The 12,312-nt window shown below is 43.6% G+C and overlaps 2 protein-coding genes and 1 long non-coding RNA gene across 4 annotated transcripts; 2 read left to right on the top strand and 1 right to left on the bottom strand.

Annotated features, from left to right (window-relative positions):
* On the top strand, positions 1-798 carry LOC134227010 (mitochondrial import inner membrane translocase subunit Tim16). 2 transcript variants are annotated; one of them, XM_062708190.1, is made up of 3 exons: positions 1-130; positions 197-381; positions 488-798. In XM_062708190.1, the coding sequence occupies exons 2-3, from the start codon at positions 219-221 to the stop codon at positions 706-708; spliced, it is 384 nt and encodes a 127-aa protein (XP_062564174.1). In that variant the 5' UTR covers positions 1-130; positions 197-218; the 3' UTR covers positions 709-798. The 2 variants fall into 2 exon arrangements, with proteins under 2 accessions (XP_062564174.1, XP_062564175.1); XM_062708191.1 differs by having other exon boundaries at positions 180-381.
* On the bottom strand, positions 795-1,375 carry LOC134227011 (uncharacterized). Its single transcript, XM_062708192.1, has 2 exons — positions 1,097-1,375; positions 795-1,039 (listed from the first exon to the last, which is right to left on the bottom strand). The coding sequence occupies exons 1-2, from the start codon at positions 1,229-1,231 to the stop codon at positions 842-844; spliced, it is 333 nt and encodes a 110-aa protein (XP_062564176.1). The 5' UTR covers positions 1,232-1,375; the 3' UTR covers positions 795-841.
* Positions 1,376-1,910: 535 nt separating this feature from the next.
* On the top strand, positions 1,911-2,887 carry LOC134227036 (uncharacterized). Its single transcript, XR_009983598.1, has 4 exons — positions 1,911-2,028; positions 2,101-2,289; positions 2,345-2,556; positions 2,613-2,887. It is a non-coding gene; the product is annotated as an uncharacterized LOC134227036 (long non-coding RNA).
* Positions 2,888-12,312: the final 9,425 nt, after the last annotated feature.

Here is a 12,312-nt window from a genome sequence, read left to right as displayed (position 1 = left end):
ATTGTGCCCCAGTGACATTTGCCTCGTGAAGTTAAAGCTGCATGCAGTGATCGGCTGTTATTCTGTTGTGTAATCTGATAGAAATGCTATGGTGTTCAAAATATGAAGAAAATATCCAACAAATAACTAGGTAGGTATGTTATTTTCTTATGAAAAGACAAGCATTACATTAACCTCAGTTATCTATTTTTCCCAGTTTGATCGGCGTTTAGTATAATATGGCCAAATATATTGCCCAAATCATTGTGCTGGGAACGCAGATCGTAGGCCGGGCCTTCGCACGAGCGCTAAAACAGGAAATAGCAGCTTCACAGGAAGCCGCGAAAAGAGCTGGTGGTGGCCAACAGGGTCAAAATCGCGTTGCGGCTAATTTGAAAACAGGTTAGTATGGCAAATGGAAGCTTTACACGAATTTATATTTTAGTATCTATCGATCGTCTTATAACTGGCAGCCTACCGTTGATCACCAAAATTACAATATTTTCAGGCATTACACTAGAGGAGGCGCAACAAATTTTGAACGTATCGAAACTGGATCCCGAGGAAATTCAGAAGAACTACGATCACTTGTTTTCAGTAAACGATAAATCCAAGGGTGGTTCATTCTATCTGCAGTCAAAAGTATTCCGAGCGAAAGAGCGGATAGACCAAGAATTGAAGGCCGAAGGTAAACCTCCAGAAACATGCGAACGGAAGGAACAAATCTAAGTAGGACTATGATGAGCAGGTGCTCCTTTTTACTTATGTTTCACTATTATGTATGTTTAGAGTCAAATTTAATGGACATTTGATCCTACATTCGTACGTTGTTTATTAATTTTTACTTTTTATATCATCATCCTTACTCATCCTCTTCTTCGCTTTCTTCGAGGGATTTCATTAGTTTGGTATGTTGAATATTCAGGTTTAATTCCTGCTGATTAATTTGTTCGGAAGGAAGAACGATCGATTCAGTCTTGATGCTATTTACGCTGGGCTGGCTATTACTCGAAGGATATTCATGGCCCAGTTCTCTTGATTTGAGCTGCAGTTCCTCCACCTGTAATACAAAGTATATGTTTTGTTGACACTCAATATTATATTGTTTTGTACTTACCAACAACTGATTCAGATGGCCATTGATTTTGTCGATCATTGACTTTAGCTTCGTTTCAGCCGCTTTTAGTTGGCGTTGCTCCTTAAGTAATGCGCTCAGTTCATTTTTCCCAACACGAGATTGGCTGTCGGCCATTCTTATATTTTATTTCGTTCTTTTATTTGCGAAATAACACGAAACTTGAACCATTTTAGTTTGTTTGAAAATATTATTAAATAATAATTGACATTCTTACGTCGGATCGGAATGTGTGAGTGAAGCAGGAAAACAAACACTCCTTGATGGATGCCCAATGAAATAAATACTAAGGTATGGAAATCCATATATTGTGTGCGTGCCTTTCGTGTATGGCGAAAAATCTTTCACTTCTACATTTGAACGAGCTCCCATAAGAAGCCGTGCAAATATGTACGTCACCATTTGCTGTTTACATTTTCCTTCATCTACTAATACACTGGCATTTGGTCGTCTTCCTCACCTTCTATCTATCTTATTGATGGATGCCAATGCTGCAGATACTAAGGTATTGATATTCTCACGTCCGAATGTGTGAGTGGCGATAAAAGGAAAACAAACACTCCTAGATGGTGCAACTCTGCAAAGATTGGGTAAAAATGAGTATATTTCCATATATTTTTCGACTCCTTATTGATATCATTGTGATGACCCGATCATATCCCAGCAAGCAAACTGTGAGATGTTAGATGCTAGTTAGGTAATGTTAGATATGCTGCTTCTTGAAAAGCATGTTATCTATGCTGCTGTATGTTGCATTTTTCGTTTTTTTTCTCTGCCTTTCTGACAGTTGGTTAATCAACAAAATGTTGGAATTTTTCCGAAAGATTTTTGGCGATCACGCTTTATTTCTGCTAGTGTTTCATCAGGAGGCAATGAACTAGTTCCATCGAAGCACCGATTCAACCGAACTTTAGGTAAGTGTTTCCTCAAGAGCAATATAAAACACAATTCCTTGTGCAATATAAAGTTCTCCTTGAAATTTACAGAAACGAAGGACATCAGAAGATGGAAAAAACGCAAACGCCGCTCCAGCGAAAGACACCGGCAGTTAACTCTGGATTCGAGCGGGTACCTAGCATAAAATAAATGGTCGGTACGCATAGTTTTATAGCGCAAGCGCCACAGAAACTGCCACCATTCGGGCTCGCGAATTAGTCACGGATTGTGTTTATCATGTAAGTTTATTTACAAATGCACATAACCGATATTCACATTGGATTTTGTTTCCAGGATTTGCCCCACAAGATCAAACTGCCAACCCAAACTGTTAACATCAATCCCAAAGATCCGATCGCATGTCTTCCAAAGGAAGGTGTCACCAAAGCTGGGATTCCAGCGTCCGGCGTTTTTATTCACACGCAATCCTAGAGGTATAATTTGCATCATATGGTCAGAGCCAGCCGGGGGAATGCTGTTATTGTGGCATTGCATTGGTTTACCATGTAAGTTTTCTTTGCATATACACATTTACGATATTCACGTTGGATTTTGTCCCCAGGAGTCACACCTCACGATCAGTGCCGGTCTGCCAAAGCTAGCCGCAAGTGAAATGGATTTGTATAATCGCCACTTGTATCGAAGCTCCTGGAAATCAAAACCCGAATCGTGCGTGCATAGCGGAAGATTACACAGGTACCTAGCAGCAAACAAATGACCCGATCGTTTGTCTTCCAACCGTGCCGCCTAAGCTGGGTTTCCAGCATCCAGCGGTGCTGGTTATTTATTACATAAAAATATTGCGTTCAGGATTTGCATCATATGGCTGGTGCCAGTCGGGATTTTTTTTCTAATATCTGTGGAATACATGGAATCTCAGAAAGGTATAAAAGAATCATTGCACTATGAATTGTAAAGATAAAATTGAGCTGATGAAAATTATGGTTCATCTTCTCTTCTTCTTCAAAGGCTCTACATTCCAACTGGAACATGGCCTGCTTTTCAACTTAGTATTCTATTAGCATTTCGTCAGTTATTAATTGAAAGCTTTTCAATGCCAGACATTGCATGAGTATGTAACTTGTGCGGCAAGTACAATGTATTCACTATGCCCAGGGTGTCGAGAATGTGTCCATCCTGAAAGCATCCTAGACCGGACCGAGAATTGAACTCGCCATCTCCGGATTGGCAATCCTACGCCTTTGCTCCAAGGCTACTGGAGCCCCATAGAGACCCCAATTAATGGTTCATCAACATTTTATAAAATATAATTTTTTCAATTATTTTAAATTCAACTTTCATATTTATTAAACTGTAAATAAATTTGAATTTTATTTTTTTCAAATTTATATTGATTTAATTTATTTTAATGTAATTTAAATTTGAATTTTATTTTAATTTAATTTTAATTGAGTTTTGATCTAATTTAATTACTATGTCTGAAACTTGATTATGCATATGTACAACATGTGATAGATTTAGTTCGGAAAAGGTATTGGAGGGTAACCGCCCCTTCGGTGGGGTTTGATCCCACGACCCCAGTTCGCATGACAGGTGCTTTCCCTACTAAGCTACGAAGGACCTCCGTCGTCCACCGCAGCTTAGCGGGTACTGATGAAACCAAATTCCCAGCACCAGGTACCAGCCAATCTCTCGCAATACATTTTCAGAACTAACTCTCTCAAATGTATTTTGTACACATCATGTCAACCAAGTAGGATGAGTATTTAGTATTGTCCGGCTCCTACACACTTGCTTCATCAGCAACGGCGCTCAATGAAGTAGGGTTGTGTGAGGTTGTGCCAGTTTGGTCGTCAGATCCCAACACGACCAAAGCGAAGAGACGCCACTCGAGATCAGTACATTCAGTTAATTGCCTTGCTGACCGGGTATTTAAGCCACCCGAGATGACAATTAATTACTATGTCTGAAACATGATGTGTACAAAATACATTTGATAGAGTTAGTTCTGAAAAGGTATTGGAGATTGGCGTACCTTCGGTGCTGGGAATTTGTTTGATCCCGACCCCAGCTCGCATGACGGAGGTGCTTTCCTACTAAGCTACGAAGGACCTCCGTCGTCCACCGCAACTTAGCGGGTACTGATCAAACCAAATTCAACCGAAGGGCGGTACCAGCCAATCTCTCGCAATACATTTTCAGAACTAAATCTCTCAAATGTATTGTACATCATGTCATAACCAAGTTTCAGACATAGTATTTAGTATTGTCCGGCTCCTACACACTTGCTTCATAGGCAATTAACTTTGAATGTACTCAATGAAGTAGGGCTTGTGTGAGTTCGTGTTGGGATCTCAGACCAACTGGCATTAACCTCACACAACCCTACGAAGAGATCGCCACTCTGATGAAGTACATTCAAAGTTAATTGCCTATATGCCGGGTATTAAGCCACCCGGAGTGGAAATTAATTACTATGTCTGAAACTTGATTATGCATATGTACAACATGTGATAGAGTTAGTTCTGAAAATGTATTGCAGGGTATTGCCGCCCTTCGGTGCTGGGAATTTGATCCCACGACCCCAGTTCGGACGACGGAGGTGCTTCGTAGCTTAGTAAGGGAAAGGACCTCCGTCGTCCACCGCAACTGGGGTACTGATGAAACCAAATTCCCAGCACCGAAGGTACCAGCCAATCTCTCCAATACATTTTCCGAACTAACTCTCTCAAATGTATTTTGTACATATGCATAATCAACCAAAGTTTCAGGATAGTAATTAATTTCCAACTCCTGGGTGGCTTCATACCCGGCATACGGCGCAATTAATGAAGTAGGGTGTGTGAGGTTGTGCCAGTGTGGTCGTCAGATCCCAACACGACCACACTGGCACAGATCGCCACTCGAACCCTACATTCAAAGTTAATTGCCTATGAAGCCGGGTGAGCCGGGTGGAAATTAATTACTATCCTGAAACTTGGTTATGCATATGTACAACATGTGATAGATTTAGTTCGGAAAAGGTATTGGAGAGTAACCGCCCCTTCGGTGGGAATTTGGATCAGTACCCGCAATTCGCATGACGGAGGTCCTTCGTAGCTACGAAGGGAAAGCACCTGTCGTCCACCGCAACTTAGCGGGTACTGATGAAACCCCACCAGGTACCAGCCAATCTCGCAATACCTTTTCAGAACTAACTCTCTCAAATGTATTTTGTACATATCATGTCAACCAAGTTTCAGGATGAGTAATTTAGTATTGTCCACTCCTACACACTTGCTTCATCAACAACGGCGCTCAATGAAGTAGGGTTGTCGAGTGATGATCTCTTCGCTTGTTTGGTCGTCAGATCCAACACGACCACACAAGCGGAGATCGCCACTCGAGATCAGTACATTCAAAGTTAATTGCCTATATGCCGGGTATTAAGCCGGACAATACTAAATACTCATTACTATGTCTGAAACTTGATTATGCATATGTACACAATGTGAGATAGAGTTAGTTCTGAAAAGGTATTGGAGGGTAAGCGCCCCTTCGGTGCTGGGTTTGATCATCACGACCCCAGTTCGCATGACGAAGGTGCCTTTCCCTACTAAGCTAGGGAAAGGACCTCCATCGTCCACCGCAGCTTAGCGGGTACTGATGAAACCAAATTCCCAGCACCAAGTACCAGCCAATCTCTCGCAATACATTTTCAGAACTAACTCTCTCAAATGTATTTTTGTACATCATGTCAATCAAGTAGACATGAGTATTTAGTATTGTCCGGCTCCTACACACTTGCTTCATCAGCAACGGCGCTCAATGAAGTAGGGTACTGTGTGAGTGGCGATCTCTTCGCCAGTTTGGTCGTCAGATCCCAACACGACCACACAAGCGAAGAGAGATCGCCACTCGAGATCAGTACATTCAAAGTTAATTGCCGTTGCTGATGAAGCCAAGGAGCCACCCGGACAATACTAAATACTAATTACTATGTCTGAAACTTGATTATGCATATGTACAACATTTGAGAGATTTAGTTCTGGAAAAGGTATTGGAGAGATAACCTGGCTGGTACCTTCGGTGGGGTTTGATCACGACCCCAGTTCGCATGACGACGGAGGTCCTTCCCTACTAGCTAGGGAAAGGCACCTCCGTCATACCGCAGCATAGCGGGTACTGGATAAACCAAATTCCCAGCACCGAAGGGGTTACCAGCCAATCTCGCAATACCTTTTCAGAACTAACTCTCTCAAATGTTGTACATATGCATAATCAAGTTTCAGACATAGTATTTAGTATTGTCCGTGGCTCCTACACATATGCAATTAATCAGCAATGTCAATGAAGTAGTGGCGATCTCTTCGCTTGTGTGGTCGTGTTGGGATCCCAACACGACCACACAAGCGAAGAGATCGCTCACTCGAGATCAGTACATTCAAAGTTGATTGCCTATATGCCGGGTATTAAGCCAAGTGTAGGAGCCGGACAATACTAAATTACTATGTCTGAAACTTGATTATGCATATAAATACATTTGAGAGAGTTAGTTCGGAAAAAGGTATTGCGAGAGATTGGCTGGTACCTGGTGCTGGGAATTTGGTTTGATCCCGACCCAGTTCGCATGACAGGTGTCCTTCCCTAGCTAAGCTAGGGAAAGCACCTGTCGTCCACCGCAACTGGGGTACTGATCAAACCCCATTCACCAGCACCAGGGCGGTTACCTCCAATCTCTCAATACATTTTCCGAACTAAATCTCTCAAATGTATTTTGTACACATCATAATCAAGTTTCAGGACATAGTATTTAGTATTTCCACCCGGGTCTTAACACTTGCTTCATAGGCAATTAACTCAATGAATGTACTGATCTCGAGTGAGCGATCTGTGCTTCGCTTGTGTGGTCGTGTTGGGATCTGACGACCACACTGGCGAAGAGAATCGCCACACGAGAACCCTACATTCAAAGTTGAGCGCCGTTGCTATGAAGCCGGGTATTAAGCCCGGGTGGACAATACTAAATTACTATGTCCTACTTGATTATGCATGATGTACAAAATACATTTGAGAGAGTTAGTTCGGAAAATGTATTGGATTGGGTACCTGTGCTCGGTGGGGTTTGATGCCAGTTCGCATCAGTACCGCTAAGCTGAAGGACCTCCGTGGTCACCGACGGAGGTCTCCTTCGTAGCTTAGTAGGGAAAGCACCTGTCATGCGAACTGGGGTCGTGGATCAAACCCACCGAAGGGGCGGTTACCTCCAATACCTTTTTCCGAACTAAATCTCATCACATGTTGTACATATGCATAATCAAGTTTCAGACATAGTAATTAATTTCCACTCCGGGTGGCTTAATACCCGGCATATAGGCAATTAACTTTGAATGTTCTAATTTAATGTTAATTCCTCTGGAAATTCCACCGCGAATTCCTTCAAGAATTTCTCCGGGAATTCCTACGGCAGTACCTCAAAGAATTCCTTCGGGAATTCCTCTGGGAAATACTCCGGGAATTTCTCTAGGAGTTCCTTGGGGAATTCCTCCAGGAATTTCTTCGGGAATTCCTCCAGAAATTCCTTCGGGAATTCCTCCAGGAAATTCTTCTGGAATTCCTTCAGGAATTCCTTCGGGAATTCCTTTGGGAATTTCTTCGGGAATTCCTTTGGGAATTCCTTCGGGAATTCCTTCGGGACTTACTCTAGGAATTCCCTCGAGAATTCCTTTGGGAATTCCTTCGAGAATTCCTCTGGGAATTCCTTCGGGACTTACTCTAGGAATTCCTTCTGGAATTTCTCTAGGAATTCCTTCGGGAATTCCTCTGCGAATTTCTCCGGGAAATCCTTCTGGAATTCCTCCAGTTAATCCTCCGGGAATTCCTCCAGTTAATCCTCCGGGAATTCCTCTGGGAATTTCTCTGGGAATTCCTCTGGAAATACCTCTGGGAATTCTTCTAGGAATTACTCCGGGAATTCCACTGGGAATTACTCCGGTGATTCCTCTGGGAATTCCTCCGGGAATTCCTCTGGGAATTCCTCCAGGAATTCCTGAGGAATTCCTCTGAGAATTCCTCAGGGAATTCCTCCGGGAATTCTTTCGGGATTTCTTCTGGGAATTCTTCCGGGAAATCCTCTGGGAATTCCTCTGGGAATTTCTCCGGGAATTCCTCTGGGAATTCCTTCGGTAATCGGGAATTCCTCCAGGAAATTCTTCGGGAATTCCTCTAGGAAATCCTTCGGGAATTCTTCTGGGAATTCCTTCGGGACTTACTCTAGGAATTCCTTCTGGAATTTCTCTAGGAATTCCTTCGGAAATTCCTCTGCGAATTTCTTCGGGAAATCCTTCTGGAATTCCTCCAGTTAATCCTCCGGGACTTCCTCTGGGAATTTCTCTGGGAATTCCTCTGGAAATACCTCTGGGAATTCTTCTAGGAGTTACTCCGGGAATTCCACTGGGATTTCCTCTGGGAATTACTCCGGAGATTCCTCTGGGAATTCCTCCGGGAATTCCTCTGGGAATTCCTCCAGGAATTCCTGAGGAATTCCTCTGAGAATTCCTCAGGGAATTCCTCCGGGAATTCTTTCGGGATTTCTTCTGGGAATTCTTCCGGGAAATCCTCTGGGAATTTCTCCGGGAATTCTTCTGGGAATTCCTTCGGTAATCGGGAATTCCTCCAGGAAATTCTTCGGGAATTCCTCTAGGAAATCCTTCGGGAATTCTTCTGGGAATTCCTTCGGGAATTTCTCCAGGATTTCTTTCGGGAATTCCTCAAGGAATTCCTTCGGGAATTTCTCTAGGAATTCCTTCTGGAATTCCTCTGCGAATTCCTTCGTAAATTCCTTCTTGAATTCCTCCGGGAATTCCTCTGGGAATTCGTTCGGGAGTTCCTCCTGGATTTCCTCTTCGAATTCGTACAGGAATTCCTATGGGAATTCATCCGGGAGTTCCTCTGGGAATTCGTCCGGGAATTCCTCTGGGAATTCGTCCGGGAGTTCCTCCTGGATTTCCTCTGGGATTTCCATTGGGAATTCCTCTGGGAATTCCTCCGGGAATTTCTCTTGGAATTCCTCCGGGAATTCCTCTTGGAATTCTTCTGGGAATTCCTCTTGGAATTCCTCTGGGAATTCCTCTGGGAATTCCTCCGGGAATTTCTTTGGGAATTCCTCCGGGAATTTTTCTGGGAATTCCTCTGGGAATTCTTCCAGGAATTTCTCTGGTAATTTCTCTGGGAAACCCTCCGGTAATTCGTCCGGGAGTTCCTCCTATGGGAATTCGTCCGGGAGTTTCTCCTGGATTTCCTCTGGGAATTCCTCCGGGAATTCCTCTGGGAATTTCTCCGGAAATTCTTTCGGGATTTCCTCTGGGAATTCCTCCAGGAATACCTCTTGGAATTTATCCGGGAATTCCTCTTGGAATTCCTCTGGATTTTTTTTTCTCCCAGCGAATTCCTCTGGGAATCCCTCCTCGAGATCCTTCGGGAATTCCTCCAGGAAATTCTTCTGGAATTCCTTCAGGAATTCCTTCGGGAATTCCTTTGGGAATTCCTTCGGGAATTCCTTTGGGAATTTCTTCGGGAATTCCTTTGGGAATTCCTTCGGGAATTCCTTCGGGACTTACTCTAGGAATTCCCTCGAGAATTCCTTTGGGAATTCCTTCGGGAATTCCTCTGGGAATTCCTTCGGGACTTACTCTAGGAATTCCTTCTGGAATTTCTCTAGGAATTCCTTCGGGAATTCCTCTGCGAATTTCTTCGGGAAATCCTTCTGGAATTCCTCCAGTTAATCCTCCGGGAATTCCTCTGGAAATTTCTCTGGGAATTCCTCTGGAAATACCTCTGGGAATTCTTCTAGGAATTACTCCGGGAATTCCACTGGGAATTACTCCGGTGATTCCTCTGGGAATTCCTCCGGGAATTCCTCTGGGAATTCCTCCAGGAATTCCTGAGGAATTCCTCTGAGAATTCCTCAGGGAATTCCTCCGGGAATTCTTTCGGGATTTCTTCTGGGAATTCTTCCGGGAAATCCTCTGGGAATTCCTCTGGGAATTTCTCCGGGAATTCCTCTGGAATTCCTTCGGTAATCGGAATTCCTCCAGGAAATTCTTCGAATTCCTCTAGGAAATCCTTCGGGAATTCTTCTGGAATTCCTTCGACTTACTCTAGGAATTCCTTCTGGAATTTCTCTAGGAATTCCTTCGGGAATTCCTCTGCGAATTTCTTCGGGAAATCCTTCTGGAATTCCTCCAGTTAATCCTCCGGGAATTCCTCTGGGAATTTCTCTGGGAATTCCTCTGGAAATACCTCTGGGAATTCTTCTAGGAGTTACTCCGGGAATTCCACTGGGATTTCCTCTGGGAATTACTCCGGAGATTCCTCTGGGAATTCCTCCGGGAATTCCTCTGGGAATTCCTCCAGGAATTCCTGAGGAATTCCTCTGAGAATTCCTCAGGGAATTCCTCCGGGAATTCTTTCGGGATTTCTTCTGGGAATTCTTCCGGGAAATTCTCTGGGAATTTCTCCGGGAATTCTTCTGGGAATTCCTTCGGTAATCGGGAATTCCTCCAGGAAATTCTTCGGGAATTCCTCTAGGAAATCCTTCGGGAATTCTTCTGGGAATTCCTTCGGGAATTTCTCCAGGATTTCTTTCGGGAATTCCTCAAGGAATTCCTTCGGGAATTTCTCTAGGAATTCCTTCTGGAATTCCTCTGCGAATTCCTTCGTAAATTCCTTCTTGAATTCCTCCGGGAATTCCTCTGGGAATTCGTTCGGGAAATCCTCCTGGATTTCCTCTTCGAATTCGTACGGGAATTCCTATGGGAATTCATCCGGGAGTTCCTCTGGGAATTCGTCCGGGAATTCCTCTGGGAATTCGTCCGGGAGTTCCTCCTGGATTTCCTCTGGGATTTCCATTGGGAATTCCTCCGGGAATTCCTCCGGGAATTCCTCTTGGAATTCCTCCGGGAATTCCTCTTGGAATTCCTCTGGGAATTCCTCTTGGAATTCCTCTGGGAATTCCTCTTGGAATTCCTCTGGGAATTCCTCCGGGAATTTCTTTGGGAATTCCTCCGGGAATTTTTCTGGGAATTCCTCTGGGAATTCTTCCAGGAATTTCTCTGGTAATTCCTCTGGGAAACCCTCCGGTAATTCGTCCGGGAGTTCCTCCTATGGGAATTCGTCCGGGAGTTTCTCCTGGATTTCCTCTGGGAATTCCTCCGGGAATTCCTCTGGGAATTTCTCCGGGAATTCTTTCGGGATTTCCTCTGGGAATTCCTCCAGGAATTCCTCTTGGAATTTATCCGGGAATTCCTCTTGGAATTCCTCTGGATTTTTTTTTTCTCCCAGCGAATTCCTCTGGGAATCCCTCCTCGAGATCCTTCGGGAATTCCTCCGGGAATTTCTTCGGAAATTCCTCAATGAATTTCTTCGGAAATTCCTCCGGGAAAACCCAGAGGAACTTTTGCAGGATTTCCCAGCGGAAGTGCCGGCGGTATTTCTAGAGAAAGTCCTGGAGGAATTGCTCGAGGAACTCCTGAAAGAATCCCCAGGGAAACTCCTGAAAAAAAAACAGATCTTCCAGAAAAACTCTTGAAGGAATTCCAAGAGGAACTACTGAAGGAATTTCTAGGTGAACTTGAAGAGGATGAACTCAAGGAAGAATTTCCTGAGGTACTCCTGGAGACAACCCCAGAGTAATTTATGAAGTAATTTCCAGTGGAACTCTTGAAGGGATAATATTATGAGCAGAAGGAAAACAAACATGTTTTTACCAGGGGGAGAAGGCGGAGCACTGAAGCCCTACCCCGACATGTGCGACATCTGGATTTGGTTCTAAAATGTAAACAACAGTGTTAATTCTCTATCACCTTTTGACGTAGGACTACGTCTGTGTTTTCTATATTGGGGTACACTTTACGATTGCGAAAATCGGGGACCGTCACGAAAATATGATAGACTTTAAACTTTAATATCTAAGCCGTTCCTCGATGGATTTTCATTTTTTTTTGGACCATTCGATCAAGGATGAGTCAACGCTTCTTTGTATTTATTTGTAAAAACTGATTTTCAACTATTTATTATCGATAATTGATGAAAAGTTTAGAAATAGGTAAACTAACCAATCACGTTCATGCATCACTAGCACAGACATCAAAAATCAATCACTTGCGGATTTGGATCTAATCCTCAGTTTGAACAAGGTTTCACGCAGAGCAGACGCATCAAAGCGATCGCAGCGAAGCGAACACAGCATCACGGAGGCGCTAATAACATTTTCAAAGGAAATCAATCGCATTGGTGGTGGTCCTCGATGTGTTGCTGCAGAT

The sequence above is a fragment of the Armigeres subalbatus genome, chromosome 3 (assembly GCF_024139115.2).
Source record: "Armigeres subalbatus isolate Guangzhou_Male chromosome 3, GZ_Asu_2, whole genome shotgun sequence".
Taxonomy (NCBI): domain Eukaryota; kingdom Metazoa; phylum Arthropoda; class Insecta; order Diptera; family Culicidae; genus Armigeres; species Armigeres subalbatus.
The sequence above is the reverse complement of the archived record's forward strand: the minus strand, read 5'-3'. Positions and strand labels throughout refer to the sequence as shown.

Bases quoted from the DNA above. Each gene is read 5' to 3' on its own strand.
- LOC134227011 (XM_062708192.1), bottom strand. From the start codon at position 1,231: ATGGCCGACAGCCAATCTCGTGTTGGGAAAAATGAACTGAGCGCATTA. The intron at 1,040-1,096 runs GTAAGTACAAAA...TTTGTATTACAG, and splicing joins GCCATCTGAATCAGTTGTTG to GTGGAGGAACTGCAGCTCAA.
- LOC134227010 (XM_062708190.1), top strand. From the start codon at position 219: ATGGCCAAATATATTGCCCAAATCATTGTGCTGGGAACGCAGATCGTA. The intron at 382-487 runs GTTAGTATGGCA...CAATATTTTCAG, and splicing joins TGCGGCTAATTTGAAAACAG to GCATTACACTAGAGGAGGCG.